This window comes from Hypomesus nipponensis, chromosome 17, assembly GCF_054491055.1.
Source record: "Hypomesus nipponensis isolate SF chromosome 17, ASM5449105v1, whole genome shotgun sequence".
Taxonomy (NCBI): domain Eukaryota; kingdom Metazoa; phylum Chordata; class Actinopteri; order Osmeriformes; family Osmeridae; genus Hypomesus; species Hypomesus nipponensis.
Window position 1 is genome coordinate 11,998,314 of NC_140377.1, and position 18,480 is coordinate 12,016,793.

The following is an 18,480-nucleotide window of genomic DNA, read 5'->3' on the forward strand; positions in this document are numbered from 1 at the left end:
GACCCATAAAACACTTAAGAAATCCTCAGAACAGGGTTCCGAGGGCATGCAGCAAGTTTGGTGTGAATCCATCAAAGATTTGCTGAGATACGACCCAACTTCCTGTTGGCTGGCTTAATTGCACATTTTGACTCCCTGTACCGGGCAAACGGTTCTGAAAATCAAAAAATCATGTGAAGCTCTTTGTGAGGCTTGGTCTGAAGACTCCAATGACAGAAGAAGTGTAATAATAATAATAAGAAGAAGAAAAGGTAGAATCACTTATGTGGCTTCGCCGCTTCGCGGCTTGGCCACCAATAAGAAAAGGTAGAATCACTTATGTGGCTTCGCCGCTTCGCGGCTTGGCCACCAAATATAGCTGCAAGCAGCAATGTGGTGGCCAAGCAGTCAAATGACCCATAAAACACTTTCGAAATCTTCAGAACAGGGTTCCGAGTGCATGCAGCAAGTTTGGTGTGAATCCATCAAAGATTTGCTGAGATACGACCCAACTTCCTGTTTGCTGGCTTAATTGCACATTTTGACTCCCTGTACCGGGCAAACGGTTCTGAAAATCAAAAAATCATGTGAAACCCTTTGTGAGGCTTGGTCTGAAGATACCCTCTGCCAAATTTGGCGAATATTTGACAACATGTGTAGGAGGAGTAAAGAAAAAAAGTTTTTCAATTAATTCAAAATGGCGGCCGGATCAATTTGGCTATTATCACAAGTTATCATGTATCACACACGGGATGTCCCAACATATCATGAGACAAAGGAATCCCTTCATAAAAGCAAACAAATCAACAGTTATTGGCCAAAACACATTTTTGCTTCCTGCGGCCACGCCCAGTGATCACATGACACCAAATTAATTGGACAGCCTCAGAAGAGGGTTCCGAGTCATCATATTAAGTTTGGTGTTGATTTCTCAAAGATAAGCTGAGATATGACCCAACTTCCTGTTTGGTTGCTTTGTTGCCAATTTTGATTGGCTGTACCGGACAAACGGTTTTGAAAATCGAATATCCTTTGATAACTTCTGTGAGGGTTGGTCTGATGATAATGTGTGCCAATTCTGGGGAAGATTTGAAAAAAATTGAAGTAGTTGAAGCGAAAAAAAGTTACGTGTGTAAACACAAGTCCAACTTTGACCAGTTGGTGGCGCTAGAGTGCTCCAATGAGAGACATGAAACTTGGTGAATATAAAGAGGGGACTGTGCTTAATAAGTGTGCCAAATTTCACAACTTTTTACCATACGGTTCTAGGGCCTGCCATAGACTCCAATGACAGAAGAAGTGTAATAATAATAATAAGAAGAAGAAAAGGTAGAATCACTTATGTGGCTTCGCCGCTTCGCGGCTTGGCCACCAATAATAATAATAAGAAAAGGTAGAATCACTTATGTGGCTTCGCCGCTTCGCGGCTTGGCCACAAATAAGAAAAGGTAGAATCACTTATGTGGCTTCGCCGCTTCGCGGCTTGGCCACCAATAAGAAAAGGTAGAATCACTTATGTGGCTTCTCCGCTTCGCGGCTTGGCCACCAAATATAGCTGCAAGCAGCGATGCGGGTTCCTCCGCAAAATATTATAAACATGTACACTTTAGAAGATCGAGAGTTGGACAACAAAAGAGCAAAACTACTTCATGTTTGGCCAACAACAAGCTGAATGGGGATTTGAACTCATGAGCATAAGGTTACAAGTCAGTCTCTCTATCCTCTCTGCTACACACCAACTGTTGAGATTGTATGAATAGAAAGGGCAGAGAATTAGCTTTGGTCAGCTTTGGGATAAAGGTTAAGAAACGGTTGACATTTCAAGGTGAAATTGCATGAAATTGTGCATGGTATTTCAGAATGATGTCATCCTATTGAACTAAACAGATAATCAAAATGATGACAGGCCAAAAGATAATGGCTGGATTCCAACATACTACCTTATACTTTACAGGTCACCATCCCAGCCCATTGAGCTATTCTCAGTGTTGAATATTGTCATGTTCAGTTACTGTATTAAAAAGTAAGCTGTTTCTCCTGTGGTAAGCGTTGTTAGATTCAGCCAAAGTTGAAACTGCTTGTACATTTCCTATGAAAATGGGACAACGGGATGACTGGGTTGCTGCTGTAAAGAATAACTTATAGTTTTTTTAAAAGGTTGTTTGGAGTGCCATAACTTGTCATGGAAGGGAATTTAAAATCATGCCTAGTTACTGAAATGAATTTGTGCAACAGACAAGGGATCCACCTGAACACTCAATTTACTTCATTAGAGATAACCATTAGCGTTATCTCTACCATGCGTAGACTACCAGTAACTAGCTACTGTGGTGAACCTGACTTGTTTTGCAGTGGTTTACATAGTCACGCTAAATAGATGATTGGAGTGTTGTGATGGGCTCAACTAAACACGCATAGCTATGTTCAACAACCGGAGGATTTATCTGAAGACTAGAAACCGTTTTGTCAGATTAAAAAATAAAAAACTATGCCTCTGACTGGTTTTGAACCTACAACCCTTTGCTTACCGCCATAACATCTCAGCCAATTGAGCCATTCCCAGGCATGGAATACACAAAGTTCAATAACTGGATAATTAAAAAAAGCTGTTTCTCCAATGGCGAGCATTGGCAGATTTGGTCCAAGTTCAAACAGCTGTAATTCAGTCATATTTTGACATATCAAGGTGAAACTTTGCATGGTACTTCAGAGGCATGTCACCTTAAAGCTTATTAGGTTTGAACCATCCTTCAAAAATACATTTGATTTAGTGACACAAACATATTGAGTAAATGTGTACATTTACATAAATACACCCATTTCAGCCATTTTGTACTTAATTCAATTGCCTTAAGTAACGTTTTAAATACGTCAATGATACATATCTGTACCAAATTTCAAGTCAATTTCACCTTTGATTCAAGAGAAGAGGAATTTTGAAGGTTTTCCCAAATTATCACAGTACAGGAAAATCCATCATGGCGGACCTTATGGGTCCTTGAGGCTTTTTTGTTCTTCATGAAAAATGAGGCAAGTTTCAGAAGAATTGGTGCAATGGGGTGGAAATGCCATCACTTTGAAAATCGGACTTTTGGGCGTGGCCTGTGGCGCCCCCTATGGTCCGATGTGGCCCATATTTGGTGTGGGGGTACCCACTTGGATGTAGTATCAATGTGCCAAATTAGAAAATTTATGACCAGGGACTTTTTGAGATATTGGGGTGCAAGGAGAAGAAAAATAATCATAAGAATACAAACAATAACAATAGGTTCCCTCCTACCGGAGGAACCTAATAAGAATACCAACAATAACACTAGGTTCCCTCCTACCAGAGGAACCTAAATATAGCTGCAAGCAGCGATGCGGGTTCCTCCTCAAAATGGCAAAATATTATAAAAATGTACAATGTAGAAGCAAAACAATTTCATGTTTGGCCAACAACAATAGGCTGAATGGGGATTTGAACTCATGAGCGTAAGGTTACAAGTCAGTCTCTCTATCCTCTCTGCTACATACCAACTGTTGGGAACCATGAGTGATGTCTGAGAAGTCTTGTGCAGTTGTCCTACGTTGGCAACAAATCAAACTAAACCTACTATATTCAACCGTGTTGGTTAAACAGTACTAACTAGTTCATTCACTGTGTTAATGAAATGCACTCCACGGCTACAAGCTAGCTAACGCTCCACACGAGTCATTAACTTAATCATGCAAGCCCAGGTAACAAAACAATTGAGACCCATTCCCTTTTGACTACATTACCTCTGCTGTTAAGACCGTTTAAAAAATGTTGCAACAGGCTACAGTCTGAATCACGGATATAGCTCTATGACATAAGTTACAATCAGGGGGTAAATTGGGGTTTGATATATCGGAGGGCTCTGTGGTTTCTGGGTTTCGATGGCACATGTGTATGCAAAGCCTACTAAACAGGTATCCTACTCAGTTTAATGACTAACGCAGACTACCTAACTCACTACCCTTCGAATACATTTGTATAGTACTACTATGTGCCTCTTTCAATTATATCTATAACATATGAAACGTTGAGATTGTATCATCTTGCGGAAAAAACATGAAAAACTGAACCTAACAACAGCTAGGCTAGGCTAGCTCATAACGTTCAGTTCTCGTTCTCGCCAAACAACGGTTAGGGTCTACTGAAATTATTACCAAACTTAACTTTACGCTAGTAGCCTAACAAACTCATTCACTGTTGACTATATATATATAATATATTTAAGTTGTATGCATAATTTGTGATGACTTACTTTGATTTAGTAGTTGCTTCTCTTAGATGCTTGTTTGCCTTCATACCTCGTGGCAGAAAATAACCGGAAATTACCAGGCTTCACACCTGTTTTTAGGTCACTTAATGATTTAATAATAGACATTCTTTATTATGTCTATGGATTTAATGGCCAGAAATGGTAAAACTTTATTATTCATCAAATGCATACATTTTTCTTTGGCATGTGGCAGCACAGTAAGAAAAAAGGCAGTAAACGCATAACTGACAGCACACAAGCCTATAATACCAACAGTAGTCTACATAGTAAATGGCAAACCAAAAGGGTAGACAAGCAACAAGTGAAACCAACGATCAATTATGTTGACTTTCTATAGAGCAAGCAAATCATGACTTTTATAGTTGTTAATTACGAAAGGCAATTCACCTTTATATTAACTATAAAATAAACAATTAAACTAAACATTTAAGTAAATTGCATACCTTTGAAAAGACTGACTTATTGTCTGTTCTAAACAAGAAATGTTAATCTTTCCATCAATCAAGCTGTTGTAGTGAATATATATAATTTAGTGACTTTCTAGACGGTTTCTGAGAAAACTGTAGCCTTGTGTTTTGATACTTTGTGCTAATAATATGAACAAGACACTGATGTGTGCAGGTGGCTACAGCTGTATCTCCATGTATAAAAACCCTGTCTCTGGAGAATGTTTCATCAGATGCCGACAGACTACCCAATGTACGCTGTGTGTCAGGTCCTTTCTGCAAAAAGCTATATTCAATAAATACTTACCACATTCTAGCAGCTTTGGGTGTATTTATTCTCAAATGTCCACCGCAATTGTCAATACCCCTGAGCCATAGCAACTACCATGTAAAAGGAAAACTTGCCAGTTAAATGAAAAAAGAGCCAGATTTGGCTATTGTGTAGGAATCCCCTCAGAATGAAACATTACCGTTACTATTTTGACTATACAGCTAGTCATACTGTGGTGTACCTGGACACCTGTTTAACTAAATAAATAATCAGTATCACAAAGATTTGAGGCAATGTGGACATTTACATAAATACACCCCTTTCAGCCATTTTGTATTGTACTGTCTGTCTCTGGAGGGCTGGCAGGCAGTGGCAAGCAGAGCCTGCAGGCAGTGACAAAGAAAGTGTTTTGTCCGTCTCTTAATAAACGGAGTGACTAAGTTCAGTTGAGTTCTGGATTTTAATAAGTATTTATCAATCTGCAGATTGGGAGAGAAAACCAGACCTCTGACAATAAATGACAACACAACACCAGGCTTAGGTCTCAATCAAGTCTCTCTCAGCCCTGAAGGCTGGAGGACCATCTTTTATAGGGCACAAGAATGTAAACATAGATAGCGACAGTCAGGCAATAATGACGTTACAACAGTCTCAGAGAAAGAGATTCGCAGCTCTCACCACATGCCCACTCTCCGGCTAGAGAGTTCATAGTTGAAGCTTTCCTTGTAGTCATGACAAGGAACGCTTACCCAGTACTTTCTCCTGATCCCGAACATCTATTAACCCTGACACAGACACAATCTACTCTTATTCATAGCAAGCTTACATGAGAACATACTAACTAGTATCCAATGACTAGTTCTATTGATTAGTGACTAATGTAAGCACACAGGAAATCACAATTTCTTCCACAGTCCCCCCCTTTTGACGTTTGACGTCAACAAAACAACGATTTATCTATTGCTGACCTGGGGCCTGCTGTAGTGCCTTACATTTAATACGTTTCATAACATTTCAAAACTTAACAATCAAACAATAAAGTATCTGGCAATACTCAGCACAGCAGACATGACTATAGGATTTAAAAGTATTAGGTAGTACCCAATCACAGGTAACAACAAACTAAAGGAAGTGAATAGCTTTTTTTTTTTTTGTCTAGTTCCCACAAATTACCTCAACGCTCCTTCTATTTTCCTTGTTCAAAGTTGCATGGCATTATACACTTTGGCGATATTGTGACCTTCTGATTCATTCAAGTAACACAGGAATTTCCAAGACCCCACAAAAGAACCAGCTTCTAGCTATTCATTTCCAAAGCAAACCAGAATAATGACGGTTCATCATTAATTCTAGAACATAGGCATATTTCTTTGCTGGGCATACCCAGTGGTCATGCTCTTGTGAGCTCAACACAGCAGGGTATGGCTCAAACACTGTTCATCAAATTCAGAGTATTTCAAACAGTATTAAACGTAATATAGTAACCATCTTTAATTATTGGTGATATTAGCAGATTCATCTGGAATAAAAGTACAACAGTCATGACCTATCACAGCACATGTACCTCCCTGAGCTGACAACAGATAATCCAGTGCCATACGGTTCTGTAGCACTACCTGCCTCATTGCCTTCATCTCAGAAGCAACCGCAGTTAAGGCGTCGGCTGTCTCATTACCAATGGACTCCAACCCTAGTGCTAAGCTCCTAATATCTCTAAAGGCAGTGATAATACCATACGCGGGGAGGATGGCAGCTGAAAAACGTGAAAAGTGGCTGTGTACTATTGATTCCAAGTGATGTGATCCCAGCTTCTTAGCATCTGAATTAACAATACTTCTCTTGGGGCGGTGCCACCAATGTTTTGGCAAGGGGTGCAGGGGCAACCCATCTACAGGTCTGAGGGCTCCTACAATAAACCCAAGGTAACATGTTCCTGACCAGTTGGCTGGCAGAAAATAATAAGCACTGTTACCACATACCCACATGGTGCCATTGTTAGCTGCATGAGAAACCCCAAATGGATCTGTTGTAATACTTATCGGTCCATCTTTAACAGGCAAATCAGACAACTTTGCATAAGCATATGTAGACACAGTATGATTACACGTGCTGTTCCCCAATGCCCTCCCTGTCCCATTATGAGTCAGACATAGCCAAGCAGGTGGAGCATAGGCTAACCACAATGGGGGTGAATATGTAACTCCTTTAGGAATGTGTCGTTTGTGTACAGTAACATTTTTCACATTCAACCCGATGCACGGCCAACTCCAGATCTCACACATATCTGCCTTAGAGAGTGGGACCGCTATCCAAGGATAGGTTCCTGCATGTTGGGGAATCATACCACACACCCAACAAGACCCATTTCCTCTCATTTTCCGTGCAGTCATTTTGGCGGTTTTCAGGAAGGTGTTGGCAAAGTATTCGGTCTTCATGTGTACTCCAAGGTGATGGGTGTCAATGTTCAAATCAGTTTCTTTGGGAGCATGTAATAATGACTCTGGTAGTGGCTCATGTCTGCGATATCTGTGGACTCGTGCGTCCGGTATCAGTAAATGTCTGTCAGGTGTGTGCGTCAGTTTATCTGTGGATGTCATCTCTCGTCGTAGCTCAGGCAGCGGCCTCGGTTTCCTTGGAACAACCGAGGGCCTCCACCACAGTATCCTCTTGTTCCCGTTCTGGGTGCCGTCATCTGCTTCATGAATCACACATGGGGGAGAGAGGCATGGTAGCAACAGCAGCCCCTCTCTGGCTTTCTCCACATGTGACTCACCTTTTGACGTCTTCAACACCTCTGGGTGGGTGCTCTTTGGGACCTCCGTCTCGGCGCCCCTGGATTGGAGTGCTGGACGGCGGGGTCCTGGTTCTGGCTCAAATCGGTCCGCTGGTCTGGAACCTGCTCCCGAATCAGCCGTTGCGAACGGGTCTCCACCCCCCTTGGTGTACTCCCTGAGGAGTAACCCAGTAGGGATGAGACAAATGGCAAGTTCGAGCAGGCACCATTTGGAAGTGCATCTGCTCCTCCACTGGCCCCTGGCTCTCCGTTGGGACCCTCCACCGTGTTGTTCGGTGGAGGGGCCGTTTTGCAGTATGTCGCATGGATCCATGTCGGACGACCCTCCACTTTCACTGCTGTGTGAGTCACCAAGAGAACCAAGTATGGACCGGTCCATCTCGGTGAGAGGGCAGTCCTCCGTTTGTGCACTTTCACGTACACGTAGTCTCCCTGTTGATAGGGATGACATGGCTCCCCAGCAGGTTCAGGCAGGGCAGCTTTCACCTGTGAATGCACAACCCTGACTGCTCTAGTTAGGGCGTAACAAAAGTTTAACATTGTATCATCCATCTGGTGGATATCCATCTGTTTCAATGATAGTGGGGGAGAGACAGGCAATCTCATGGGTCTCCCTAAAACTATCTCGTGTGGAGAAAGTCCATTCCTCCGCTGGGGAGTGGACCTCATGGCCATAAGAGCTAGTGGGAGTGCATCAGGCCATTTCAGGCCAGTCTCTTCACATATCTTGGCTAGTTTGTTTTTCAAAGTTCCATTTTGCCTCTCCACTGCCCCCGCAGACTGTGGGTGGTAGGGACAGTGGAAATGCTGGTTGATCTGGAGCGCTTTATAAAGTTCCTGAACAATTTGACCTGTGAAATGGGAACCTCTATCACTGGACAGTCTTGTGGGGATCCCATATCTACAGATCACATCTCTCATGAGGATCTTGGCTACCGTGGTAGCATCCGCTTTCCGACATGGGTAGGCTTCTACCCATTTCGAGAACATGTCAACAATTACAAGTACATACTCAAAATTACAACACTTGTTCATCTGAATAAAATCAATTTGTAAATGCATAAACGGGCCACTTGGAGGTGGGTGGGCTGCGTCTCTTCTCTTTGGTCCCTTTCCGGGATTATGCTGTTGACAGGTATGACACTGAGCACAATGTTGCTCAGCCTTTGTGGAAAAACCAGGCGCAAACCAATCAGTATTTACAATTGAGACCATACCCCCCTTGCTCGCATGGGCACAGCCGTGCGCCATGCGAGCTAACCAAGGGAACAATGCACGTGGCGCCACCACGCGGCCGTCGGGGTGGCTCCACACTGCTGAAGTTGGATCTTTCACACAGCCAACGGATAACCAACCATCCCTCTAAGTGTTATCAGCAGCGGCTTGAAGGTCCGCCACATCATGAAGAGAGGGAGTGTGTGTTTCCGGTTGCTGAGACACAGAAAAAATTGAGACCTGGGACACATCAGAGGATCTGGCCGCAGCCTTTGCTGCTAAATCAGCTCTAGCATTTCCTCTTGAAACATCATCTGTATTGTTAGTATGAGCCTCACACTTAACAATAGCTAACTTTCTCGGTAGTAGTATTGCAGATAACAAATTATCAATCATCTTTCCATTCTTAATTGCTCCACCTGAGGAGTTAATGAAACCTCTTTCTCGCCATATGGCACCAAAATCGTGAGTAACTCCAAATCCATACCTCGAGTCAGTGTTAATATTTACGACCTTTCCTTCTGACAAACAACATGCCCTTGTCAGAGCAAACAACTCGGCTTGCTGTGCAGTGCATTGTGGAGACAGTTTACCAGATTCGAATGTCTCACTGTCCATGCAGACCGCATATCCAGAGTTTAGAGAGCCATCCCATGCTCGGGACGAAGATCCATCTACGTACAACACAAGTTCAGCATTTTCCATAGGTTTGTCAAACAAATCAGGTCTGGGTGTTAGCACTTTATCGACAACCATCTCACAGTCATGTGGTTCACCATCATCAGGGGTGGGCAACAATGAAGCTGGATTTAATGGAGAGCATCTATGGATTGTAATGTTACTTTGAGTCAACAAAATCAGTTCATACTTTGTAGCTCTGGTGGCTGACAGGTGTTGAGTTTTGGTGCGTAACAGAAGAGCACTTACTGCGTGAGGAACCATCACTGCCAAGGGCGACCCCAGCACTATATCTGAAGTTGCTTCCACACATGTTGCCGCAGCACAGACTGCTCGTAAGCACGGGGGGAAACCTGCTGCCACAGTATCTAAAGACGAACTCACATAGGCGATAGGCCTCCTAAGATTACCATGCTGCTGTGTCAGTACACCCTGGGCAAACCCTTTGGCCTCGTGGCAGTACAGTGTGAATGGCTTGGTGTAGTCTGGCAGACCGAGAGCTGGCGCCTGGGCCAAGGCCTGTTTGAGAGATACAAATTATTTATCAGCTTCAGTGTTCCACAACAAATGAGTATCAGTCTGGTCCTTCATTAAATCAAGGAGAGGTCTAGCCAACACAGCATAATCAAGAATCCACTGACAATACCCGGCTGAACCTAGAAAATACTTTAGTTGTTTTGTTGTTCTAGGCTTTGGTATCAACCGGATGGCCTCCACTCTATCAGGAGTCAATAGTCGCTCTGTACCTTTTAGTGTATGGCCCAGATACTTGACCTCCTCTGACCATAACTGTAGTTTTGCCTTTGAGGCCTTGTGGCCCTTCTCAGCCAGTGCCTGTAATACAGTAATAGTGTCCTGTTGGCAGGAGGCAAGGTTCTTAGAGCATATCAGAAGGTCATCAATATACTGCACCAGAGTAGAGCCGGCTGCTAAGGTGACATCCTGGAGGTCCTCTCGTAATGCTTGACTAAACAACGTAGGTGATTCGGTGTACCCCTGTGGCAGAACTGCAAACTTGTACTGGACCTGGCGAAACGTGAATGCAAACAGATATTGTCTCTCTTCTGCAATGGGAACAGAGAAAAAGGCACAACATAAGTCAATTACTGAGTAATGAGTTGTGTCAGCTGGAATGCAGCTGAGTATCGTAACAGGGTTAGGCACTACAGAATGTGTTGGGATAACACACACGTTGACTGCTCGCAAATCCATAATAAACCTCCAAGTGTTTTTACTGGCCTTCTTCAAAGGGTAAATTGGGGTATTACATTTGCTCTTACAACGTACAATGATTCCTTGTGCTAACAATGATTCAATTACTGGCTCAATTCCCTTTTCTGCGTCCTTACTGATAGGATACTGTGGTTTGTTCGGCAAAGGTTTTCTGGGATCAATAGTGATAACTACTGGGATAGCGTTCTTAATGCGTCCTACATCATTTGCATGCTCAGACCATAACTGTTCGGGCACTGCTGCTAGCAAGGCTGCATCTGTGGTGGAATGCTCGGAACAATCTCTGCAATCCACCAATGGATCTGTGTGGGAATACAGAATGTGATAGGCCAAGTGTTCCTTTTACTGAGGAATAGATAAGAACACTCCATCAGTAGTGCATTTAATGTCACAATTCAGTTTGCACAACAAATCCTTTCCCAAAAGATTTACTTCACACCCCGTAGTTAAAAGAAACGCATGCTCATCACTCAATGGACCAATATCAACTTTTAACGGCTTGCTAACCACTGTTTGAACAGGAATCCCAGATACCCCCACTGCATTTACTGTGTGTCTTGATTTAGGAAAATTAGGATAGTTTTGTGCTGCAATAACAGATCTAGTTGCTCCTGTGTCTATTAGAAAAGGAAGGTCTCTGCCCTCCACCTTCAACGTAATCATGGGTTCATTATCACTAGACACAGTTACTACCGGCATACATGTTGATGTTTCGAGTCCTAGGCCTCCCTATTGTTGTTGTTGTCTCTGACCTTGCGGCGGCTCGAACGGCTCAGTATCAGGCCAAGTCAACTGTCTCTGTTGGGGGTGGTGATTCTGGGACTGTGAAAAACCATTGTACTCCAGGCGATACTGTTGGTTAGAAGGGGACTGGTTTCCATACGAATGCTTGGGGTTATTACCAAACTGTACGTACGGTTCAGGGCACTGGTGGGCCCAGTGACCTTTCTTCCCGCAGCGTCGACAGACATCCTTATCCGACTCATTTGTCTGTCTCCCCCTCTTCGAGTTTCTCCATTTTCCTTTACCTTTACCCTTGAATCCTTTTTCCTGTTGTTCTAAAGAGCTTATTTGCAAAGCCATTAGTTTCTCAACTTTCTTTCCTGCATTTGTCTGCATTAATGTGAAATTATGCTTTGCATAATCCATAATCATATCAACTGTTTTTTTCTCCCAATGCAGAACTTGTTTCTTAACTTCTACCTGGAGTTCAGGGAACAAACCACACATGAACACATGACATAGTGGCACAGGGGAAGTGGCCGCAGTAAACCCAGAGTGTTTGTCAAATATCTTAGTAAGCTTTCCTCTGTTTACAATCATACACTTTGTTCCAGTCCAGAACACCAACTCCCATTTTTGGTATTACAGCTATCAAACGGCGCTTAAGTGCTTCATATGTTGCATTTTCAAGTTCAGCGTTTGGTGCAGGCCAAACTAGTTCTGCGTTATCCTCATCGGGAATTAATGCTTTCAGTTTTCTCAACACTCCAGGTTGGAGCGCTACCTCTAACAATTGATTCAAATCTAGAAAAGTGGGTCTGTGTGCATTGATAGTTATTTGCAGCTCTCTAATAAATTTTGCTGGGTCTTCTCTTATGTCAGGGAAACCCTTACCTAGCTCCCTCAGCTCAGTCACTGACCACGGGCGATAAAGGTACACAGGCTGTAATGCATCAGGACCTGGATAAGCTCGCATAGGGTTGGTGGTTACTGGTGGGTCCAACTGGTCTGTATTACATGCCTTGCGTGTTTGATATGTATGGGGCTCTCTTTCTTGGCTTGAGTTACGTGAACCCCGAGCTGATCGAAAACCCCGACCTCTAGAGATTGCCCTCTCTGTCTCTCGCCGTGGGTCAGTGACCAACTGTCTCAATTTCATCAGCAGGGCTAGCTCATCTGTAAGACCTACCGGATCAATCACATCTGTAGTGGTGCTTGTAGCAGCAAGTAACTGTTAAACCATTAACCACAACGACAGTTGTTCGAGTTTAGACTTTTACTGAACGTTAGCATATCACATGCACAACCATGGCCGTCGCCATTATTCACAGTCAGAGAACAGCCACCCCGCTTGCCGCGCACGCGCAGTAGATAACATTCAACTCCCCTTTTTCTTAAAAGAACATTTTTTTTTTTTTTACTAAGAACATTTCAGTGTAACACTTTCCAAGAAATAGAACATTAACATAGGTTATCTTTTAAACCTACAACAGCTAAACAGGTTTGATTACATGATACTTTTAATGACCAAACTCTGTGATGGTAGTCTATTGTCAAGTGCATTTAGCCTTTAAGATGCAGTACACCTTCGCTGAGGGCCCTCAGCAGACTTAGTGCAGAAGTCCCTGTCTTCGTCAAGCAGTTAGCAAGCTGTTCCTTGGTAGGTAACCACATGATCTGCTGAACAGCTCCAGAGTGCATGAGCTCCTTAATACTGCTGATTTCGAGGCGGAGTCTCTTTTCCGTGACAGACTTTGTAGACTTGACAGCATCGAGAAGGGAATGATTATCCGTTACACACACAATGGGCAAGTTGCTGTGTGTGCAGTCCCCAGTAGTAAGCTCTGAGTAGATAGTAGCTAGAAAAACTGCACTGTCAATCCCATCTGCAAGTGCCAATGTCTCTCCTGCTAACGTACTCCGTACCACTCTCCTGATGCGTTTTGACTGCCAGCATATTGGTGAGAACTTCCCATCTTCTCCCATAAGCATGATAAAATGTCCACCCTGTGTTCCTCCATCTGCGAGGTTCCCCATTGAGGAATCACTGAACACGACTAGTTTGAGGGAACAGTTTTCTCCCAAGTACTGAAACCTCAAGGTCACCTCTTCTGATTTTAGTTTTCTGATGAGTTTGTTTGCACAGTGCAGGGTTTGGACAGTGGCATGCTTTGTGTTAGATGCCAAGATGGATATGTCACACATAATGTCGGGTCTGCTCTGTCTTGCTACCCACAATATCTGGCCAATCTTTGATTTAAGCATGTCAAGCTCGATTTCTGTTAAAGGAACCTCACGCTGTGTTGCTCTGGTGGGGTCCACAGGAATAGGTTGAAGACTTTTTATGTATGTACTTTGTTGGACTTGTATCTCATCCTTCAGGGAATTAACCTGCAGTCCAATGTAGCTGAAGCTGTGGTGTTCTTCACGGCCAACTTGAAAAGCATCTTTCAATTGGGGGATGACAGCTGTGGAGAACGCATGTGAACCACCCCAGATAAAGTCATCCACATGAGCTGCAAGGACCCCCATGACATTACAGGAATCATCTAGCCAGAAGAATACTGCTGGATCAACTTTTGACACAGTAGCTCCCAACTGCTGCATAGTGTCTTTCACTCTATTGTACCAGTACATAGAGGCATCTGTAAGGCCATAAACACACTTTTTCAACTTCCATACAGTTCCTTTGCTCTGTGCTTCTTGGGGTGGGCGAATGTGGACATTTCGGGTTAACTCTTTACCTTGTAAAAAGGCTGCTTTAATGTCCATGGAGTTCAGCTGCCATTTATTTTGACATATGACAGCCATGATCATCTTTAGAGATTCTGAAGCACATGTAGGCGAGTCTTTGGGAAGGTCTTGTGTGTTTCTTTCTTCAAAGCCTCTCGCAACTAGTCTGGCTTTAGGTACAATGCCATCAGGTGTTTCCTTGAGTGTGCACACCCACCTTGTTGAGATGCATTTCTGACCCTCATCTTTCACCTCTTCAAACACATCATTTTTTCTCCAGTTGCTGAGTTCATTGTGTTTGGCAGGTATAAAGGCGTCATCATCCACTATCAGTATGTCATCCTCAGTATAATCAGTACATACCTTGGCATGCTCAGACTGAATAACATGAAGATCTTTCATTTGTCCTAAGTCAACTGACCTTGTTGTGCCTTCAGTTTCCTCGGGCTCACTGTACTGCACATTATAACAGTGTTTGTGTTTTCCAGTGGCCTTTCCTGCCCGGCTGAGAATTGTTCCAGTGTGGGTTTGGCCACTTTCATTGTCTGTGTATTGAACCAACTGTCCAGCTTTCAGCCTCAAGCCTTCACAAGTCGCGGTTGAGTTTATCCGCGACGTGACAGGTTGATCAAGATCACTCCCTCCAGGCTGTACTGATGCATGAGGGGGTTCAGTGTTATCCTCAGCATCAAGGTGTTCATCATTTGTAGGTGCCACTTCCTGTAATTCATTGTCACTGTCATAGTTATGATCATTGAGTCCAACTGCTGGTGTCACTGTACGTTTTTCATTTTCAATTATTTGATCACCCTTTTTATTTTCTTCCAGCTCTGCGTGATCCACTTTTCTCAGCCTAGACTGGTGCACTCGAATGTAGGTTCCCCCATGTCTGACGAAAATCACCACACCATCTTGGCCGATGACTACACCTGGACCTTTCCACTCGTTACAGTCTACTCTCTTATAGTATACTTTGTCCCCTGTTTCGTATCTGTCATCATTGGGCCGTAGTTGTTTGCGAAGGGCTCTTCGGATCCTCTCAGAGCATTCGGCTTCTGTAAACGCTCTCCTCGTAGCATGTAATGTTGTGATGTGTTGGGCTACCCAAGTATTCAAACTTGTTTCCATAGCTGGAGGCTTATCGGTAAGGATTGAAGGCAAATTTGGGTTCTGCCCAAACACTAGCTGGTAGGGGCTGTAACCATGTACATTGTGCATCGAGTTTTTTGCCATCAAGGCCCAATCCAGGGCTGTCTTCCAGTCACATTGGTTGTCTTTCTTCACCTTCAGCAAAATGTCAGTCAGAGTTTGATTATGCCTTTCCAGTAGGCCGTTGCTCCATGGGCTGTATGCTGCAGTGGTTTTCACTTCAATGTTAAATTTTTCAGCCATGTCCCTCATTTCTTCGTTGTTGAATTCACCTCCATTATCACTGAATAACCTGCGCGGAGGACCATGGATACTTATCCAGCAGTGAATAAATTGCTTTACTATCTCCCTGGGTTTTTTCGTGGTGATAACACTTCCTGCGCTGAAGCGTGTGAAGTGGTCGATAGCATGGAGATACCAAACTCCCGGTTCAAGCTCATGCAAGTCCACAGCAACAGTGTCATTGTAAGTTGAGGCCATTGGCAAACCCACCACTGGCTTGCGTTTTGGTTTGCTGTACCTGATGCATGTTTCACAGTTTTTTACAATGTCTTTGAGTATTGTGTTGCTTTCCTCATCATTATTACCTGCACAGGCCAGTAGTTTTTGTAGTCTTTCAACTGAAGCATGTCCAAATTGTTTATGCAGTTTCACCAGGACTGTCTTTTTTTCCTTTGTCGTCATGTTTTCTGTCACAGTGAGAACTTCATCCTCATCTTTTTGGGTCTCACTTTCCTCTGCATCACTATCATCTCTCAAGTTCACACAATAATGTCCTGAAGATGTCAGTTCAAGCTTAACGGGTTGTTCAAACATTGTTGCTTTGTCATGCGCAATGTCCAAAACGGCATTTGCTCTTTTCAACGAAGTCTTGCTTAAAAGCATGGGTATATCTGCAGGGACAACTTCTGTTTCAATTTTGCATTTAGTCTGTCCTATCTTCGCTGGAATAATCACTTTCCTCGTGGAGTGGACCACTTTCCCATCACCAAATCTGAAAGGTCTAGCACTCTGTTTGTCATTAACTTTTTGTAACTCACTCTGTGGCAGTTCACGGATGTAATCATCAAGCCATTTTTCTCCACATACAGTTCTTGTACAGGCTGTGTCAATCACAGCTGATCCCAAAGCCTCCACCATGAAGACTTCTGTGTCAGACAAAACGTTTGAAACAAAGTAATGTTGCATTCTTCAACATCATTTTTTATCCCTTCATCCGTTGTAAGTTTTACATGTTCCTTTTTGTTTGGACAATCCTTTGCCCAGTGATAAGTGCTCTGACATATTGCACATCTAGATCTCCTCCCATGTTTGTCGAGTGGGTTTGTGCCCTGAACCACCGTTTGTAACTGTTGCAAGTTTGACCTACTCTCCCGTCTGCCTGTGTATCTTGTGTAGTAGGCAGCATCACTAGAATCTTCACTCATTCGCAGCGCACTGCTGCCCTCTTGCGGTGGTGTAACGTTATCGCCAAAAATTCTTTTCAAGGCTGATTTCATGTCAACATAAGAGACGCTTGGGCAAGCTGTAAGCGCTAACTGTTTATCTTTCACATTAAGTCCCGCAGTATCCAGTAGCTTGAAGGCTAACACTGCATCTGGAAGCTCCATTTTAAACTTACGTAGCTTGTTGTAGCGATGTTCAAATTCGATGATGTAATCCACCATTGAAGCACCGCTTCCTCTAGCGATCCGGTCGAACTCTGTGTAAGCCTCGTACTGCCGGTCCTTTTCTTCTTTCAAAAACACCGAGTCCAATTTAGTCAGAAGTGCAGTCATTCCCGTGTCGGAATTTAAGTCGCCAGCAGCAATTTCCAGAGCGCTAGCCTTGGCTCTCCCCTTTAGCGACAAGGTAACCGCCAAGGCTTGCTTCTTTTTATCCAGTTCGGTGACGAGTCTCCATATTTCGATCTCATTTTTCCAGCTTTCGTATGACGTCTTCTCGTCAGACGGTGGCGGAACTTTGTAATTCCCAGCAGCAACCATCCTCTGCTACCAATGTTAAACCATTAACCACAACGACAGTTGTTCGAGTTTAGACGTTTACTGAACGTTAGCAGTAACTCTTCACCCTTCTCTGGTGGTTTCTGTGCTGGCTGCTCCTGACCCGATGCTTCACCTAACAGTTGATTTTCCCTGTCTCTGGCTCTCTTCTGCATAGCCACAGTCATAGCAACAACATCATCTTCATCTTCAGTAAATAGGCTACAAATCTTAGGTAGTGGTTTTCCCAGAGAATTAGCACTACCTTCAGCCTTTTTCACGACTCCTGACTTCTCTCCATTTGTTTTGGCCCTGTTAGTCTGTTCACGCAACTTCATGTTAGCATGTTCAAGCAATGCCTTGAGTTCCCTCACTCTCTGAAATTGTTCAGTCTGATCACGTTTTAACAATGACTCCCGCACCCTCTGTCTCTCAAAGTGCTCTAGCTCAATTCTAGCAGTCTCTTGTTTGTCTCGCTCGAAACGTTCTAACTCTTTGTTCTGTTCATCTTGTCTCTGTCTCTCGAGACGCTCCAGCTCATTTCTAGCTTCTCTATCAGAATCTGTTTTTGCTTGTTCGGACCTTATTTTCTCAAGATAGCCAACTCCACGTCGTCTCGTAGCTTCAGTTAACCATATCATAAACATTGGCCAGTTGACAAATTGTTTACTCATCCGACTTGTTTCCTTGACTTTCAAAACCACTTTTAAGCTCTCTAATACTTTTACGTAAAATGTTCCCTCCAACGGAAAACAATGTGTCAGGTCATGATTTGTCCACGCATGCCATTTCTCAATGCTTGACACTGCTTGAATTCCATGTAAATCAAACATATACCGGGCTGGACTATTCTCAGGTAACAACGTCTCTATTGCCCTCGTATTGGAAGCTAGATTACCCATACTGACAATGTAGGCTATCTGTAACGAGTCTCATAATGGTATGAAACCAACTTAATTGATATATTGCAGCAAGAATCACACAGCAC

General features: G+C 43.4%; 2 protein-coding genes across 3 annotated transcripts in view; one reads left to right on the forward strand and one right to left on the reverse strand.

The window, feature by feature from the left end:
• Nucleotides 1-18,480, forward strand: part of prkcab (protein kinase C, alpha, b) — a 360,544-nt gene that overhangs the window by 290,446 nt on the left and 51,618 nt on the right. The window lies entirely within an intron of this gene.
• Nucleotides 6,476-6,970, reverse strand: LOC146253577 (endogenous retrovirus group PABLB member 1 Env polyprotein-like). Its single transcript, XM_084676713.1, has one exon. It carries the CDS (start codon nt 6,968-6,970, stop codon nt 6,476-6,478), a length of 495 nt encoding a protein of 164 aa, XP_084532839.1.

Coding starts and splice junctions, on each gene's coding strand:
- LOC146253577 (XM_084676713.1), bottom strand. CDS start 6,970: ATGTGGGTATGTGGTAACAGTGCTTATTATTTTCTGCCAGCCAACTGG.